General features: G+C 43.9%; 1 protein-coding gene across 1 annotated transcript in view; it reads right to left on the bottom strand.

The window, feature by feature from the left end:
* The window catches only part of LOC126281185 (myrosinase 1-like), a 225,146-nt gene that overhangs the window by 108,020 nt on the left and 101,383 nt on the right, over positions 1-15,743 (bottom strand). Inside the window, exon 3 of the mRNA XM_049979885.1 lies at positions 326-459. Within this exon, the coding sequence (XP_049835842.1) occupies positions 326-459 (134 nt within the window). The remainder of the gene's footprint in view (positions 1-325; positions 460-15,743) is intronic.

Raw genomic sequence — 15,743 nt, 5'->3', positions numbered from 1 at the left:
TCGTTTGCCCTACATAATATTTTTTGTAGTCGTATGGAATTATATAAGCTACCCTGCGCAGCACTGTCTTTGAGCGATGCCGTACGGGAGTTCAGTGCATTATCGCCAGGCTACACTTGAAGCTGGCCGGAAGATTGTGCCAGGATATCGTGTAAACAAGCTACAGACATCCGGCAGCTAGCCAGAAATTTCACGGAATGGCCTAAATCATCTATGCTATTAGGGATACATCCATTGTGAATGCTACAACAGAAATGTCGTTGTTGATTATGAGAGGTGATACGTTCATGTGGCCACGGTTAGGTTCGCACTGCACAATACTCACATTAAGCTCCTTTAGAAGGCGAACATCCTCCCGAAACTTGTGGTAAGAGTCGGCTGCTACGTCACCAGTGCCACCATCATCGGTGATTTTGCCACCGGAATGCAGCAGGTGGTCCCAGATGCTCTCGCCCTTGCCTAAAAAACAAATAAGAAAGGTCCTTTAACAGAATAAACTGAACGTTACATGCGAATGACAATTGTAGAATGATCCTACTTTCACTGTGGCCATCAGTTTAAGCTCGGAACCCTCTCCCTCCTTCCTTCCCCCTCCTCCTCCCCTCTGACACAGTGGTTTCCATGCCTTCACCCTACCTTCCATCCCAGATAACAGTAGACAAATAGCCCTATGGGAACTTCACGACCGTAGTAATAATCAAGGGCAAGTTCTCTTTTAGTCAGCGCTGATGACCGATTTGCGATTTGTAACATAGGTTAAACCGTCCACGTTCCAAGTGGCCTCAAGCTTGTAAACAGCTTCCAACAGGTGTCCATTTTGGAAGAGGCTGTCTGCTGTTGTCAGTGATATGTGTGCAGAAAAGCGACTACAGAGCCAACTACACTTTAAGTTACATAGAACCAACACCATGAAGGTGCTAGCAATGGTTGCTTTGAAAGGGCATGGCCGATTTCCTTCCCCATCCTTCCCTAATCCGATGGGAGCAACGACCGATCGACCGACCGACCGACCAAACAACCAACCAAGCTTCTAGCAGGTACGGCTGAGATATCATATATCGCCTTGGTAGAGAATTATCGAACTGCAGAAAAAGATGCACAATGATCCGTTCATGCAAGATATCTGTACAAAGAGTTGCCTAAAGAGACCGCCGCGAATATTTCTAAGAGACAGTTTACCCGATGTTTCCATAGTGGAAAGGTGTGCAGAGGCTCTACTTTAATTTAGAGTCTACAGCTACGGTCTAAAAGAGACATTTTTATGCGTACCCATTACAGAGCTGCTAAAATACTTATTCTTCCGAAATTAGTTTCGACAGGACGTCATCGTCTGAGAGACAATTCTTTTTTTCAATGTTTTCAGAACACGAGAAACCATATACAAAATAATTAAAGTTAGCCAGACGATGACTTACTGTCGAAACTAGTTGCAGAAAAATGAGCACTGTGATGGCCATGCATCAAAATGTCTGCACAAGAGTTTACAAAGTAAATTTATCCAGCAAGTTGAGCAATTGTCGAAAAGGTGCCTAGAACAGAAGTACCAAACTAACAGTATAAGTGACTTCTATTACTATACACACTGCCTGACTAACGAACTGAAGCAGCCAGAAGACAGAGTTGGACGTCAATGTAACCGTACACGCACACACCATCGGCAGGTACGTAAATGAATAACAGCTGAAATTCCTCGCCACAAGCATAGCGGGTACCACCGAAGTTCATTAGTGTTGTTCGTGTTAAGTGTTGTTAGCAGGCACGGTAGAGAATATAAGAGGCGTTATCACTGTGAAGGACAGAAAGATGCCGTGCACTAGTTTGAGACAGCATTATTAGCAAACCACAGAGTTTGAAAGATGCCTCATAATGGGACTCCATCAGGCCGACTGGTCGAATCGAGCAGTATCCACATATTTCAGATTTGACAATGGACCGTTGTTTCGCTGCACGGGAAGACAAGGGCAGGCATCCACACTGCCAGGTTTCCGGTCGCAACGGAGGATCACCGTATTGTGCACCAAGTACATCGTCATCTCTTCATATCCACGTCTGCCATTTGAGAACGAATAATGGACTCCTTGCAACATACTGGTCATACCACACTACTGGTCGGATAATAGCAACTGCCGAACTAGGAGATTCAGTCCCATGCATAAGCATGTGTTTGGAGCGATGCCACGACCGGGAAGCATCGATTATTGATGAGTGTTGTCGCTGTGTGCTTTTCAATCTATCCCAGGAGAACACGCTGGCTACTCTAGTTGAGCGATGTTGTTACCCTGAAGGCAGTTCAAAATGGCTCTGAGCCCTATGGGACTCAACTTCTGAGGTCATCAGTCCCCTAGAACGTAGAACTACTTAAACCTAACTAACCTAAGGACATCACACACATCCATGCCCGAGGCAGGATTCGAACCTGCGACCGTAGCGGTCTCACAGTTCCAGACTGAAGCGCCTGAAGGAAGTCATTCACAAGATGTGCACTACGGGGGCGCGAATTGTCGCCCATGACGACGAAAGCCTCGCCAATATGCTGCCGATATGGTTGCACTATCGGTCGGAGGATGGCATTCACGTATCGTACAGCCATTACGGCGCCTTCCATGACCACCAGCGCCGTACGTCGGCCCCACATTACGCCACCCCAAAACACCACGGAACCTCCACCTTGCTGCGCTCGCTGAACGGTGTGTCTAAGACATTCAGCCTGACTGGGCTTCCGTCTCCGACGATTGTCTGGTTGAAGGCATAAGCGACAATCATCGGTGAAGAGAACATGATGCCAATCCTGAGCGGTCCATTCGGCATGTTGTTGGGCCCATCTGTACCTCGCCGCATGGTGTCGTGCTCGCAAATATGGACCTCGCCATGGACGTTGGGAGTGAAGTTGCGCATCATGCAGCCTACTACTCACAGTTTGAGTCGTAACACCAAGTCCTGTGGCTGCATAAAAAGAATTATTCAACATGGTGGCGTTGCTGTCAGGATTCCTCTGAGCTATAATCCTTAGGTAGCGGTCATCCACTGCAGCTGTAGCCCTTGGGAGGCTTCAGTGAGTCATGTCAGCAACAGTTCCTGTTTCTCTGTATCTCTTCTATGTCCGAACAACATTGCTTTAGTTCACTCCGAGACTCCTGGACACTTCCCTTGTTGAGAGCCCTTCCTGGCACAAAGCAATAATACGGACGCAATCGAACCTTGGTATTGAGTGTCTAGGCATGGTTGAACTTCAGACAACACGAGCCATGTACCTCCTTCATGGTGAACTGGCTGGAACTGTTCGCCTATCGGACTCCCTACGTCTAATAGATGCTGTTCATGCATGGTTGTTTACATCTTTGGGCGGGTTTAGTGACGTCTCTGAACAGTCAAAGGAGTAAGTAGGCTGTTTAGGTTTTTATATTGGTAACGCCACGTAGCGCTCTGTATGAAAATCACTGGCTGTGCTGTGTGCAGCTTGTGGCTGGTTTGCATTGTTGTCTGCCATTGTAGTGTTGGGCAGCGGCAGCTGGATGCTAACAGCGCGTAGCGTTGCGCAGTTGGAGGTGAGCCGCCAGCCGCCAGCAGTGGTTGACGTGGGGAGAGAGATGGCGGAGTTTTGAAATTTGTAAGACTGGATGTCATTAACTGCTATATATATTATGACTTTTGATGATATTAAGATACATACATTGTTTGTTCTCTATTAAAATCATTTGCTAACTATCCCTATCAGTAGTTAGTGCCTTCTGTAGTTTGAATCTTATATTTAGCTGGCAGTAGTGACGCTGGATGTATTGCAGTAGTTCGAGTAACGAAGATTTTTGGTGAGGTAAGTGAGTTGTGAAAGGTATAGGTTAATGTTAGTCTGGGGCATTCTTTTGTAGGGATTTTTGAAAGTCAGATTGCGTTGCGCTAAAAAATGTCAGGGCCATTCTTTTGTAGGGATTTTTGAAAGTCAGATTGCGTTGCGCTAAACAAATATTGCGTGTCAGTTTAAGCACAGTTTTGTATAAATGTTCTAAGGGGACGTTTCAAAGGGACTGTGTCTGTGATAGAATATCCATAGTCAACGTCTATCTTCAGGAGTTCTGGGAACCGGGGTGATGCAAAAATCTTTTGATGTGTGTACAATTCTATGTATATTTAGCAAGCCATCTGGCAGTGTGTGGCGATGGGTACTTCCTACGCCCTCATCATTTACCCCTTCCCTTCTTTCATTCGCGAATTGTGCGTGCCAAGAAAGACTAAATTCTCCGATTTTCTCGTCGCCATTGTTTCACGAGGCACATGTGGAACGAAATAATGTGTTTCCCGACTGTGCTTGGAACGCACGCTCTCTGATTTCAGCAGTAAATCTCTCCCTGATATAGATTTCCTCTTTTGTGTCGTCTGCCGCTAGCGCTTGCTGAGAATCTCTATGACGCTCTCGTGCTTAGTAAACGATCCCGTGACGAAATGTGCTGCTCCACGTTTCATCTGTTAGTGCAACCTAGTGAGGTCCTAAAACGACGAGTAACATTCAAAAATTGTTGTTACAATCGAAGCCACTTCGCCGGCCGTTGTGGCCGAGTGGTTCTAGGCGCTTCAGTCCGGAACCGCGCTGCTGCTATGGTCGCAGGTTCGAATCCTGCCTCGGGCATGGATGTGTGTGCTGTCCTTTGGTTAGTTTGGTTTAAGTAGTTCTAAGTCTAGGGGACTGACGACCTCAGATGTTAAGCTTAATAGTGCTCAGAGCCATTTGAACCATTTTTTGAAGCCACTTCTTCCGTGCATGAAATACATTTTACGAAGCCACTCTGTCACATTGTAAGTAAGTTAACTAGAGATTAACAAGGCTTTGGGGCTAGCAATGATTTTAATTTTGACTATAATTTGATTAGTGATGTTGTGTGCGCTTGTGAGGACGAACGAAACATATAAAATAGGCAATAATGACGTACCGCTACAGAGGTCATAACTTTAGCTGGTCAACTGCAGCTGATCCAGATTTCGATAATTTCCAGCAAGATGCATTCTGCGTTGTAAGGGAGTTCTTTCTGGTTTGACCGGTCCTTCTCGCATGAATACACTAGAGAGACGCCACAAAAGCGGTCCTGCGAGTTAGAAGAGGTCAGTGTCTTGTGCAAACGAGCATAGTTAGGATGGCTATGAGAAGTACAGCCCTGTGTGCACTTTGAAATCTGAGGTGTTAAACGACCTTCACACAGCAAGGCTCTGTCTCAGAGAGACCCGATTTCTTCTATGCTGGTATGCACTTCGTCGTCTATGCCCAAATGCTGTTCTCTTAGCCAGTGGTTCATGTGAACAAAGAGATGAAAATTAGACGGAGCAAAGTCTGTGCAGTATGGTGGGGAATCAAAACATTTCCATTGAAAACGCTGCAGGAGCGCCTTTGCTGCAGCTGCAGTGTGTCGGAGCGTTGTCGTGAAAAAGGACAGTGGCTGATGACATCCCTTCGCTTATTCTGAGTTGCCCTCCGTAGACAATTTTCTCAAGTCGCTCGATTCACTAGATGATCGAGATCATCAGTTAACCTTCGCTTCCTTTCCCGGACGCCTGCATCATGTTCCTCTGCATGCCCTTCTTCAAAGATCTTAAACCATTGCCTCAGTCTACTGTCATGCATGACCGTTACATTATGTACACTGCATTAAATTAGGTAGAGCCCCTCAGTATGAAGATATCACTCTTGGCAGTGACTCCGATGTTTTGGGCATCTTTAGGTACTTACTATGCCAACGGCCTAACTGCAGTGGTAACACCGGACAAAGTCAAATCGCCGAAGTAAAGCACTGTCGGGATTGGCTAGCACTTGGATGGGTCACTGTCCGGTTCTGTCGAGTGCTGTTGGGAAGCGGGATGCACTCAGTGAGGCCGATTGAGCAGCACCGGTCACGAAAACTGACAACGGCCAGGAGAGAACTGTGCTGAGCACACGGCCCTTCGTATCCGCACCGGTGATGCCTAAGGGCCCAGATGACACGGCGGCCGGTCGGTACCGTTGGGCCTTCAATGCCTATTCGGACGGTGTTTGGTTTTGTAAGTACTCACTGTGCGCTCAGAGCTGAAAAGTGCGACGTGAAGCGATCGACGCAGATACTAAAGAGCCGGCCGGTGTGGCCGAGCGGTTCTAGGCGCTTCAGTCTGGAACCGCGCGACCGCTACGGTCGCAGGCTCGAATCCTGCCTTGGGCATGGAATTGTGTGATGTACTTAGGTTAGTTAGGTTTAAGTAGTTCTAAGTTCTAGGAGACTGATGACCTCATATGTTAAGTTCCATAGTGCTCAGACCCATTTGAACCATTTTGATACTAAAGACACTGTGCAACACATATGCACAAAGCTTCAACAGATTTACTCTGTTTCTTTAATTTACTCTGCAACTGAACCCCGAGAAAAAAATGTAAACAGTGATGGCGCTATAAGACTCCCTTGTGGAACTGCTGAAATTAGCTTTAGATCAATCCATTTTGTCTCGTAAGAAGAGACGTTACGTACCACGTAGACAGTCTCCATTACACTTGTAGCAGCGCTCAAATACTTTTCTCCCTTTTGTCTCACTTATCTGCGGCAAGTTGCACAAACCCTATGTAATAAACCGCCATCCTTATTGCAGTTTATATTTTCCCTCAACAGTAGAGTACAACTGGCGCAGCCCTCGTAATTTCGGCTGTTAAAAGTTCACTTGCCTAATAGTAGTCTCCTCGTATACTGAAACAGGCAGTAAAAGAAGATAAGCTTAATGCATCTACATTTTCACGAACGTAGTTACTCTGCAATTCACTCGTAAGTGTTTGGCAGAGGCTTCACAGAAACACCCTCAGACTATTTCTCGACCGTCCCACTCTCGATTAGCACGTGGGAAAAATAATTTCTCATGGAATTTGCATAATTTTCTTCAACCCCTGTACGTTCCGCAAGGAAGAGAATGTAATGACGAAGCAAAAAAACCACAAGAACACAATTCTTTTGAGTTATCAGTCTTCTGAGTGGTTTTATGCAGCCAGCCACAAATTCCTCTCTTGTGTCAAGCTTTTTATCTCAGAGTAGCCCTTGCAACCTAATTCCTCAATTATTTGCTTGACGTATTCCAATCTCTGTCTTCCTCTACAGTTTTTGCTCTCTACAGCTCCCTCTAGCACCATGGAAGTCATTCCCTCATGTCTTAGCAGATGTCTTATCGCCCTGTCCCTTCTTCTCGTCTGTGTTTTCCATATACTCCTTTCCTCGCCTATTCTGCACAGAACTTCATTCCTTCCCTATCAGTCCACTAATTTTCAACATTCTTCTGTAGCACCACATCTCAAATGCTTCGATTCCCTTCTTTTTCAGTTTCTCCATAATCCAGGTTTCACTACCATACTATGCTGTGCTCCAAAGGTGCATCCTCGGAAATTTCTTCCTCGAATTAAGACCTATGTTTAATACCAATTTACTTCTCTTGACCAAGAATTCCATTTTTGGTAATGCTAGTCTGCTTTTTATGTCCTCCTTGCTCCGTCCGTCATGGGTAATTTCTAGTTCGCAGAATTCCTTAACTACTTCTACTTCGAAATCACTAATTCTGATGTTAAGTTACTCCTTGATCTCATTTCTGTTACTTCTCATTACTTTCGTTTTTCTTCGATTTACACTCATACCATATTCTGTACTTATTAGACTCTTCAAGAGATTCTGTAGTTCTACTTCACTTTCACAGAGGATAGCAGTGTCATCAGCGAATCTTATCATTTATATCCTTTCACCTTGAGTTTTAATCCTACTCTTCGATGTGTAGATTGACCACTAGGTACGACAGTCTACGTCCGTGTCTTACCTCTTCTTTAGTCTGAGCACTTCGTTCTTCGACTTCCAGTCTTATCGTTCCATCGTCGTTCTTACACATATTGCACATTACCCGTCCTCCCTCCCTATAACTTACCTCTTTTTTTCTCAGAATTTCAAACATCTTGCACTATTTTATGTTGTATAATGCTTATTCCAGGCCGACAAAACCTATGAGCGTTTCTTGGTTTATCTTCGGTCTTTCTGCCATTATCAACCGCAGTATCAGAACTGCCTCTCTGTTGTTACCTTTACCTTTCCCGAAGTCAAACTAATCGTCATCTAACAGATTCTCAATTTTCTTACATACTGCAATGCTTACTTTTGTGTTAAACTTACTATTGACAGAGTATATCAAAGTAACGGGAGTTGCATGTGGCGGTTTGTTACGAGAGCTTCAGGTAACATTGTGCATCACTGATTCAGGTACTAACACTGACGACAGCCGAAATGATGATGTGGAACAGTTTTGTCCCGTGATGAATAACAACAAAAGACACATTATGCAAAGTTACTGTGTATCACTAAAACCATTCACTCGCCCCATTTTAACCATATACACGGAAGATCTAGATTTGAGAGACTGCTGAAGGGACGCACTCCTTTCTGCGAACAACTAAACACAGGCAGATCCATGATTGATTTGAAAACATTTTTCCACACAACCGATATATTATTTAGCGTTTGGTGCCACTCCCGTATGTCATCAGAAATTATAATTGCCTTTCATTGGGCTTTTGGTAAAACCTTTAAAAATAAAAAAATCCACCAGCAATGTTTTTGGAAAAGGGGTGTTTTTAGGGTTCCGCACCTCAATTGGTACACGGGAACAGTTATACATTGAAGCGCCAAAGAAACTGGGAAAGGCATGCGTATTCAAACAGGCAGAATACGGCGCTGCGGTCGGCAATGTCTGTGAAAGACAACAGGTGTCTGGCGCAGTTGTTAGATCGGTTACTCCTACTACATTGGCAGTTTATCAACATTTAAGTGAACTTGAACGTGGTGTTATAGTCGGCGCACGATTGCTGGGACACTGCACCTCCGAGTTAGTGATAAAGTGGGGATTTTCCCGTACGACCATTTCGTGGGCGTAGCGTGAATATCAATAATCCGGTAAAACATCAAATTTCCGACATCGTTGGGCCGGAAAAAGATCCTGCAAGAACGGGACCAACAAAGACTGAAGAGAATCGTTCAACAGAAGTGCAACCCTTCCGTATACTGCTGTAGATTTCACTGCTGGGCCATCAGCAAGACGTCCATGGCGAACCATTCAACAAAATATCATTGATATGGGCTTTCGGAGCCGAAGGACCACTCGTGTACCCTTGATGACTGCACGATACAAAGTTTTTAGCCTCACCTTTGCTCGTCAACACCGACATTGGACTGTTGATGACTGGAAACATGTTGCCTGGTCGGACGAGTCTCGTTTCAAATTGTATCGAGCGGATGGACGTGTACGAGTATGAAGACAACCTCATGAATACACGGACCCTGCATGTCAGCAGGGGACTGTTAAAGCTGGTGGAGGCTCTGTAATGCTGTGAGGCGTGTGCAGTTCGAGTGATATGGGATCCCTGATACGTCTAGATACAACTCTGACAGGTGACACGTAAGTAAGCATCCTGTCTGATCACATGTATCTATTCATGTACATTGTGCATTCCGACGCGCTTGGGCAATTCCAACAGGACAATGTGACACATCACATGTCCAAAGTTGCCACAGAGTGGCTCCAGAAACACTCTACTGCGTTTAAACACTTCCGCTGGTCACCAGACTCACCAGACATGAGCATTGTTGAGTATATCTGGGGTGCCTTGCAACTTGCCGGTCAGAAGAGATCTTCACCCCCCACCGCCCGTACTCTCACGGATTTATGGCCAGCCCTGCAGGATTTAGGGTGTCCGTTCCCTGTAGCACTACCTGAGTCATTGGTCGAGTCCATGTCACGTCGTGTTGCGGCAGTTCTGCGTGCTAGGGTGGGCCCTACACGGTATTAGGCTGGAGTGCCGGTTTCTTTGGCTCTTCAGTATATGGTCACTTTGTTATCTGTCTGTCCCACAATTGAGACAGATTTTTGAAAGGAATGGGTAGAGTTATCATGCTCAGATTTATGTCAGGTAGTAAGGTCCCTTGGCAACATAAAAAATTGAAACTTCTAAATCAGTTCAATACGGCCACATATGTCACGCATTTCAATACTCGCTAACTCCATCAGCAAAATCTTTAGATGCATGATCTTATAAATTGAGTACTGATGAAATAGCGGTACAGCGTGTGTCTGGAAACCCCAAAGTCGCGAGATGGACTCCCGGTCAGACCACAGAATTTTCTCTCTTTTTTTTTTTAATCTAGCCTTCACCTCTCACCGATGTGACAAGTCCCCAGAAACAACTCTCTGTTCGGATTCCACGTTAAACTCCGGGCTCCCTTTCCCCGGCTGGACAAATGGGGTAAGTTAGGGACATGCAGGCCGCTGACGTGCCGTCCAATTCAAAGACCAGGCCACTGAGCCACACGAAATTATTACTATTATTATTACAAGGGCTATTCGGAAAAGTAAGTTCCGATCAGTCGCGAAATGAAAACCGCTGTGAAAATCCGATGAAGCTTTGCACAGATGTGCTGGGCAATTTCTCTAGTATGTTTGTCGATCGCATCACGTCACTCTTTTTAGTTATGAGCGCACAGTGAGCATGTAAAGATGCCTAGAAAATAGTGTCTCCCGCCAACTGCGAGAGTCCGGTGAGAAATTTCGCCTGAACCTATGTAGCCCAAATAACATAACTGCCAATCGTTTCCTTCCTCTCTGCAGGGGCAATGAAGCAGCTAGCGCAGCGTGTTTGATTGCGAAGTGTTTCATCCCCACTATACAACCGGTAACTAGCTCTCTCTGAGTTTCATTACTGCTCACATGAACCACTGCCTATGAAGACAACATTTTGGCACAGACAACAAACAGTGGTCCAGCGCAGAAAATTGGCGGAAAGCACAGGCGGTTGCTTTCTATGACGAAGGTAATGGAAAATTGATACAATGCTAGGACAAACGTCTAAGTCGCAACGGCGACTATGTACGAGGCGTACTCGGAAAGGTATGTCCGATTTGGCGCGAAATGGAAACCACTGTGAAAATCCGATGGAACTTTGAACAGATGTGTTGGGCAGTGTCTTTAGCGTGCCTGTCGATCGCTTTACATCGCTCTTTTCGGTTCAGAGCGCAAAGTGATCAAGTTGTTGTTGTGGTCTTCAGTCCTGAGAGTGGCTTGATGCAGCTCTCCATGCTACTCTGTCCTGTGCAAGCTTCTTCATCTCCCAGTACCTACTGCAACCTACATCCTTCTGAATCTGCTTAGTGTATTCATCTCTTGGGCTCCCTCTTCGATTTTTACCCTCCACCCTGCCCTCCAATGCTAAATTTAGGATCCCTTGATGCCTCAAAACATGTCCTACCAACCGATCCCTTCTTGTAGTCAAGTTGTGCCACAAACTTCTCTTCTCCCCAATCCTATTCAATACCTCCTCATTAGTTACGTAATCTATCCACTTTATCTTCAGCATTCTTCTGTAGCACCACATTTCGAAAGCTTCTATTCTCTTCTTGTCCAAACTAGTTATCGTCCATGTTTCACTTCCATACAGGGCTACACTCCATACAAATACTTTCAGAAACGACTTCCTGATACATAAATCTATACTCGATGTTAACAAATTTCTCTTCTTAAGAAACGCTTTCCTTGCCATTGCCAGTCTACATTTTATATCCTCTCTACTTCGACCATCATCAGTTATTTTACTTCCTAATTAGCAAAACTCCTTTACTACTTTAAAGTGTCTCATTTCCTAATCTAATTCCCTCAGCATCACCCGATTTAATTTGACTACATTCCATTATCCTCGTTTTGCTTTTGTTGATGTTCAGCTTATATCCTCCTTTCAAGACATTGTCCATTCCGTTCAACAGCTCTTCCAGGTCCTTTGTTGTCTCTGACAGAATTACAATGTCATAGGCGTACCTCAAAGTTTTTACTTCTTCTCCATGAATTTTAATACCTACTCCAAATTTTTCTTTTGTTTCCTATACTGCTTGCTCAATATACAGATTGAATAACATCGGGGAGGGGCTACAACCCTGTCTCACGCCTTTCCCAAACACTGCTTCCCTTTCATGCCCCTCGACTCTTATAACTGCCATCTGGTTTCTGTATAAATTGTAAATAGCCTTTGGCTCCCTGTATTTTACCCCTAAAACAGCAGTGTCTCCCACCATGTATGTAGATCTGGTGAGAGATTTTGCCTGAAGCTATAACGCCCAGAAACCATCAATGTTATGCGTTTATTTCTCCAAGACAATTCTCAGCCGCATTCTGCAGGGGCAATGAAGACGCTCCTGCAGTGTTTTCGATGGGAAGTGACTGATCACCCACAATACAGCCCTTAAATGCCTACCTCCGATATTCATCTCTAACACAGGAAACGCTGGCTACAAAGACAACGTTACGGCACAAACAACGAAAGGCAGACCAGCGTAGAGAATTAGCGGAAAGTACAGGGGGCTGCTTTCTGTAACGAGGATACTGGAAAGTTTGTACAACGCAACAACAAATGTCTAAGTTGGATCGGCGACTATTTAGAGAGGCAGCTGGAAGGTGTGGCTAACTGTTGCGAATAAATTTTTTTTTTCACTGTGGTTTCTATTACGCGACCGATCGGGCCTTACTTTCCGAACAGCCTCGTAGATAAGTGGCTTGAAGTTGTAGCTAACCATTGCAAGTAAAACATTTTTGATTTTCACAGTGTTTTCTGTGTCGAGGTCGATCGGAACTTACTTTCCGAAAACCCCTTGTATTATTACTATACTATCTACATATATCATTATGTGTGTACGGAATACTAAGAGCGCGAGTTGTACTCATACTTGTTCGATTTTTTATTATTTTTTTAAAATAAGTACTCCGTAGATATTTTTAACAGAAATAAAGTTCTGAATCTCATTACAGAGCTAAATATGAAAATACGAAACAATTCTTTTTCGTTTAGGGTAATTTACGAGATCTTTAAAAGCTTTTCGTGAAAACAGAATAGATCTATCTTGGCTCACCTCTGGTGTACCTCTCGTCACGGTGTCTCAAGCAGCCAGTTGTGGCTTGAACTGTGCTCCAGTCACTATGTTTACACTGAGCTCCTAAAACAGCATTTAGTAAACCGATTTCACACTACTGCTTCTGGTTCGTCAAATTAATTATTTTATTTTATAAATTTTGCAGTGTACGTTTAGTGTATGACAGGGGTCTTTTAGATCCTGTAGCAGACCAGCTGCCTTTCCGATACTTTATTTATATTTTACTACTAATAATTATCAGTTTGTCACTCTTTGTTGAGAGGCCAGAAGCACTGTAAAAGTTGCATCCTCGTACAACCCTACAGCATCTAATCTGGAAATATATAGTTCTAGCTGCCGCGCGGGATTAGCCGAGCGGTCAGGGGCGCTTCATTCACGGACTGTGCGGTTGGTCCCGGCGGAGGTTCGAGTCCTCCCTCGGGCATGGGTGTGTGTGTTTGTCTTTAGGATAATTTAGGTTAAGTAGTGTGAAAGCTTAGGGACTGATGACCCTAGCAGTTAAGTCCCATAAGATTTCACACACGTTTGAACATTTGGTTCTTGCTGCCAGATTTCCGCTTCCACAACTCGCTTCCGCGTAAAGCACAATCATTTTTGAGACGTGCTTCGGTTGTCGTATTAAGTCTTGTTTTCAAAAATTTTCGGCTTGTCTGGGTAGTTTGACTTTTTGTACAGTGAAGGAGAAGCAGAATTATCTACTTGAATGGAAATAGTCATTGTGTTGACTAAATTAGAAACGGTAACAGTTGTTCTGCAGATACCCTATTCGACCGGTTTAGCGAAACCCCTTCAGACCTTAACATGTAAACTCGACAGCGAATAATGGTTTCCAAAATTCGGTTTCCGCCACTGGAAGTTGTTTCGCTTGTAAACGCCGTGAATCTAACCCCACACATGTTCACAGATATGGCGGTGGTGTAAAACTTTCTTTTGTTTATTTTTTGAAGTTTATTTTAACCCTTGGATGAATAACAGGGGCCTTTGAGTCCCAGCAACCTTTCATTCTTCCAATAAATTGTCTTAATTTTTTTTGTTGATATTCTGTATAATCCTTGGAAATAAAATGACTTTCTTCAGAAGGTACATTGTTTCTTGCACGTCAAATTAATTATTTTATTCCATGGGTTTGTAGTTCTACCCGTCTAGTTCATCATAAGAGCCTTTTAATCCCTATGGCAAACCAGTTGCCTTTCCGATACTTTATTTATTTTTATCAAATTGTTCTGAGCACTATGGAACTTAACATCTCAGGTTATCAGTCCCCTAGAACATAGAACTACTTAAAACTAACTGACCTAAGGACATCACACACATCCATGCCCGAGGCAGGATTCGAACCTGCGACCGTAACAGTCGTGCGGTTCCAGACTGAACCGCCTAGAACCGCTCGGCCACCAGCGGCCGGCTATTTTTATCAGAATGGCGTGTTAAAGTAGCTGTTTTACTTATAACAGTTATCAGTTTGGCACTATTACTCCTTGTTGAGAGGTCAGAATCTGTAAAAGTTGCATCCCCGTACTCAACTGAAGGCAAGTGTATTTCTCAGTGGCTAAAGATTTTTAGATGGGTTTTGTATCATAAACACAATACGTAGTCTTCTAGCGCCCTAGGTGAAGCGAACAGTGGAGACACAGACTGTAGAATAGCTGTTTTCCTTATCGATCATGATGGAACTCACTAGGATAAATCACTACCACCAATGACCAGAATACGAGTACACAGTGTCACGAAAATTCCACCTTCTCCAGTAAGAGGTAGTGCCACTAAGCAAAAGGGAATGTTAACTTGAAATGAAGCCTTCATAACCTTAGAACTTTTATAATCATGACTTTCATTTGAATGGACAATTTGACATTTGTACGTTGTGTGGCCAAAAAGAACAGACATGTCATGTTTCTCTGTCTCGGCGAAACAGCTTCACTGCAGATGAAAAACGTAATGTGCATCAGGAGTTGATTCTTTTTATTACATACACTTGGAAGAAACAATCAGGAAGATGACATTTTGTTTTAGAGAGAAACGTATTAGATACAGTAGCAATAAATACCTTATGCTTATTTTCACAGTAGCATACCAACTACACGGAAGACTGGTCTGATAAAACGGAACTTTTCTCGTGTAGACAGGAGGACCAACAAGCCACACTTTCAAAATAAAGTTCTACGAGGTACAGCACGTTGTGGAGTTTCTAGCCAACAGACGAAAATTGCGGCAACTGGAAGGTCACTATAAGGAAGATGCTTTATGTGCCCCCACCGATAAAGCAGAAAAAAGGTCAGTCATTCAGCAAATGCACAAAAAACCTATTCAAAGAACATACTGAAATTATTTATGAAGAGTATTACTATTAATGAGTGAATATTCTGGTGTGGATGAGTGAAAGTGACAGTTACTAATTCAACTGTGGAAAATTACAACATAACTAGCTGACAAAACTGGCATTCCCTGGGTGTTCATTTTGCCAGTTTCCTATTAGAAATGAAAACAAAAAACGAAACTGTATTCATAGTAAAGTATCAAAATTTTCATTGTCATGTACCTGCGAACGCCTTTGAAATTGTCAAACAGTCAAACAAAAAAATATGCGTAATGTACAAATGAGTAAGTACAGTACCCAAGTTGTATGCTGGGCGCAGCTGCTTTGCGAGTCTACAAAGCCATTTTGTAAACGTCTCTACGACAACGCCTCTAAATAGCTCTACAGATGTTTCCTTCCACAGCCATTTGCGCTTCGCTATCAAAACCGCTACCAGGTATCAGAAATTTCCCTAATTTGACTCGACTGTACGAGTGTCTCAACAGAAAATA

The sequence above is a fragment of the Schistocerca gregaria genome, chromosome 7 (assembly GCF_023897955.1).
Source record: "Schistocerca gregaria isolate iqSchGreg1 chromosome 7, iqSchGreg1.2, whole genome shotgun sequence".
Taxonomy (NCBI): Eukaryota; Metazoa; Arthropoda; class Insecta; order Orthoptera; family Acrididae; genus Schistocerca; species Schistocerca gregaria.
This window is presented reverse-complemented; position numbering and strand designations above follow the sequence as displayed.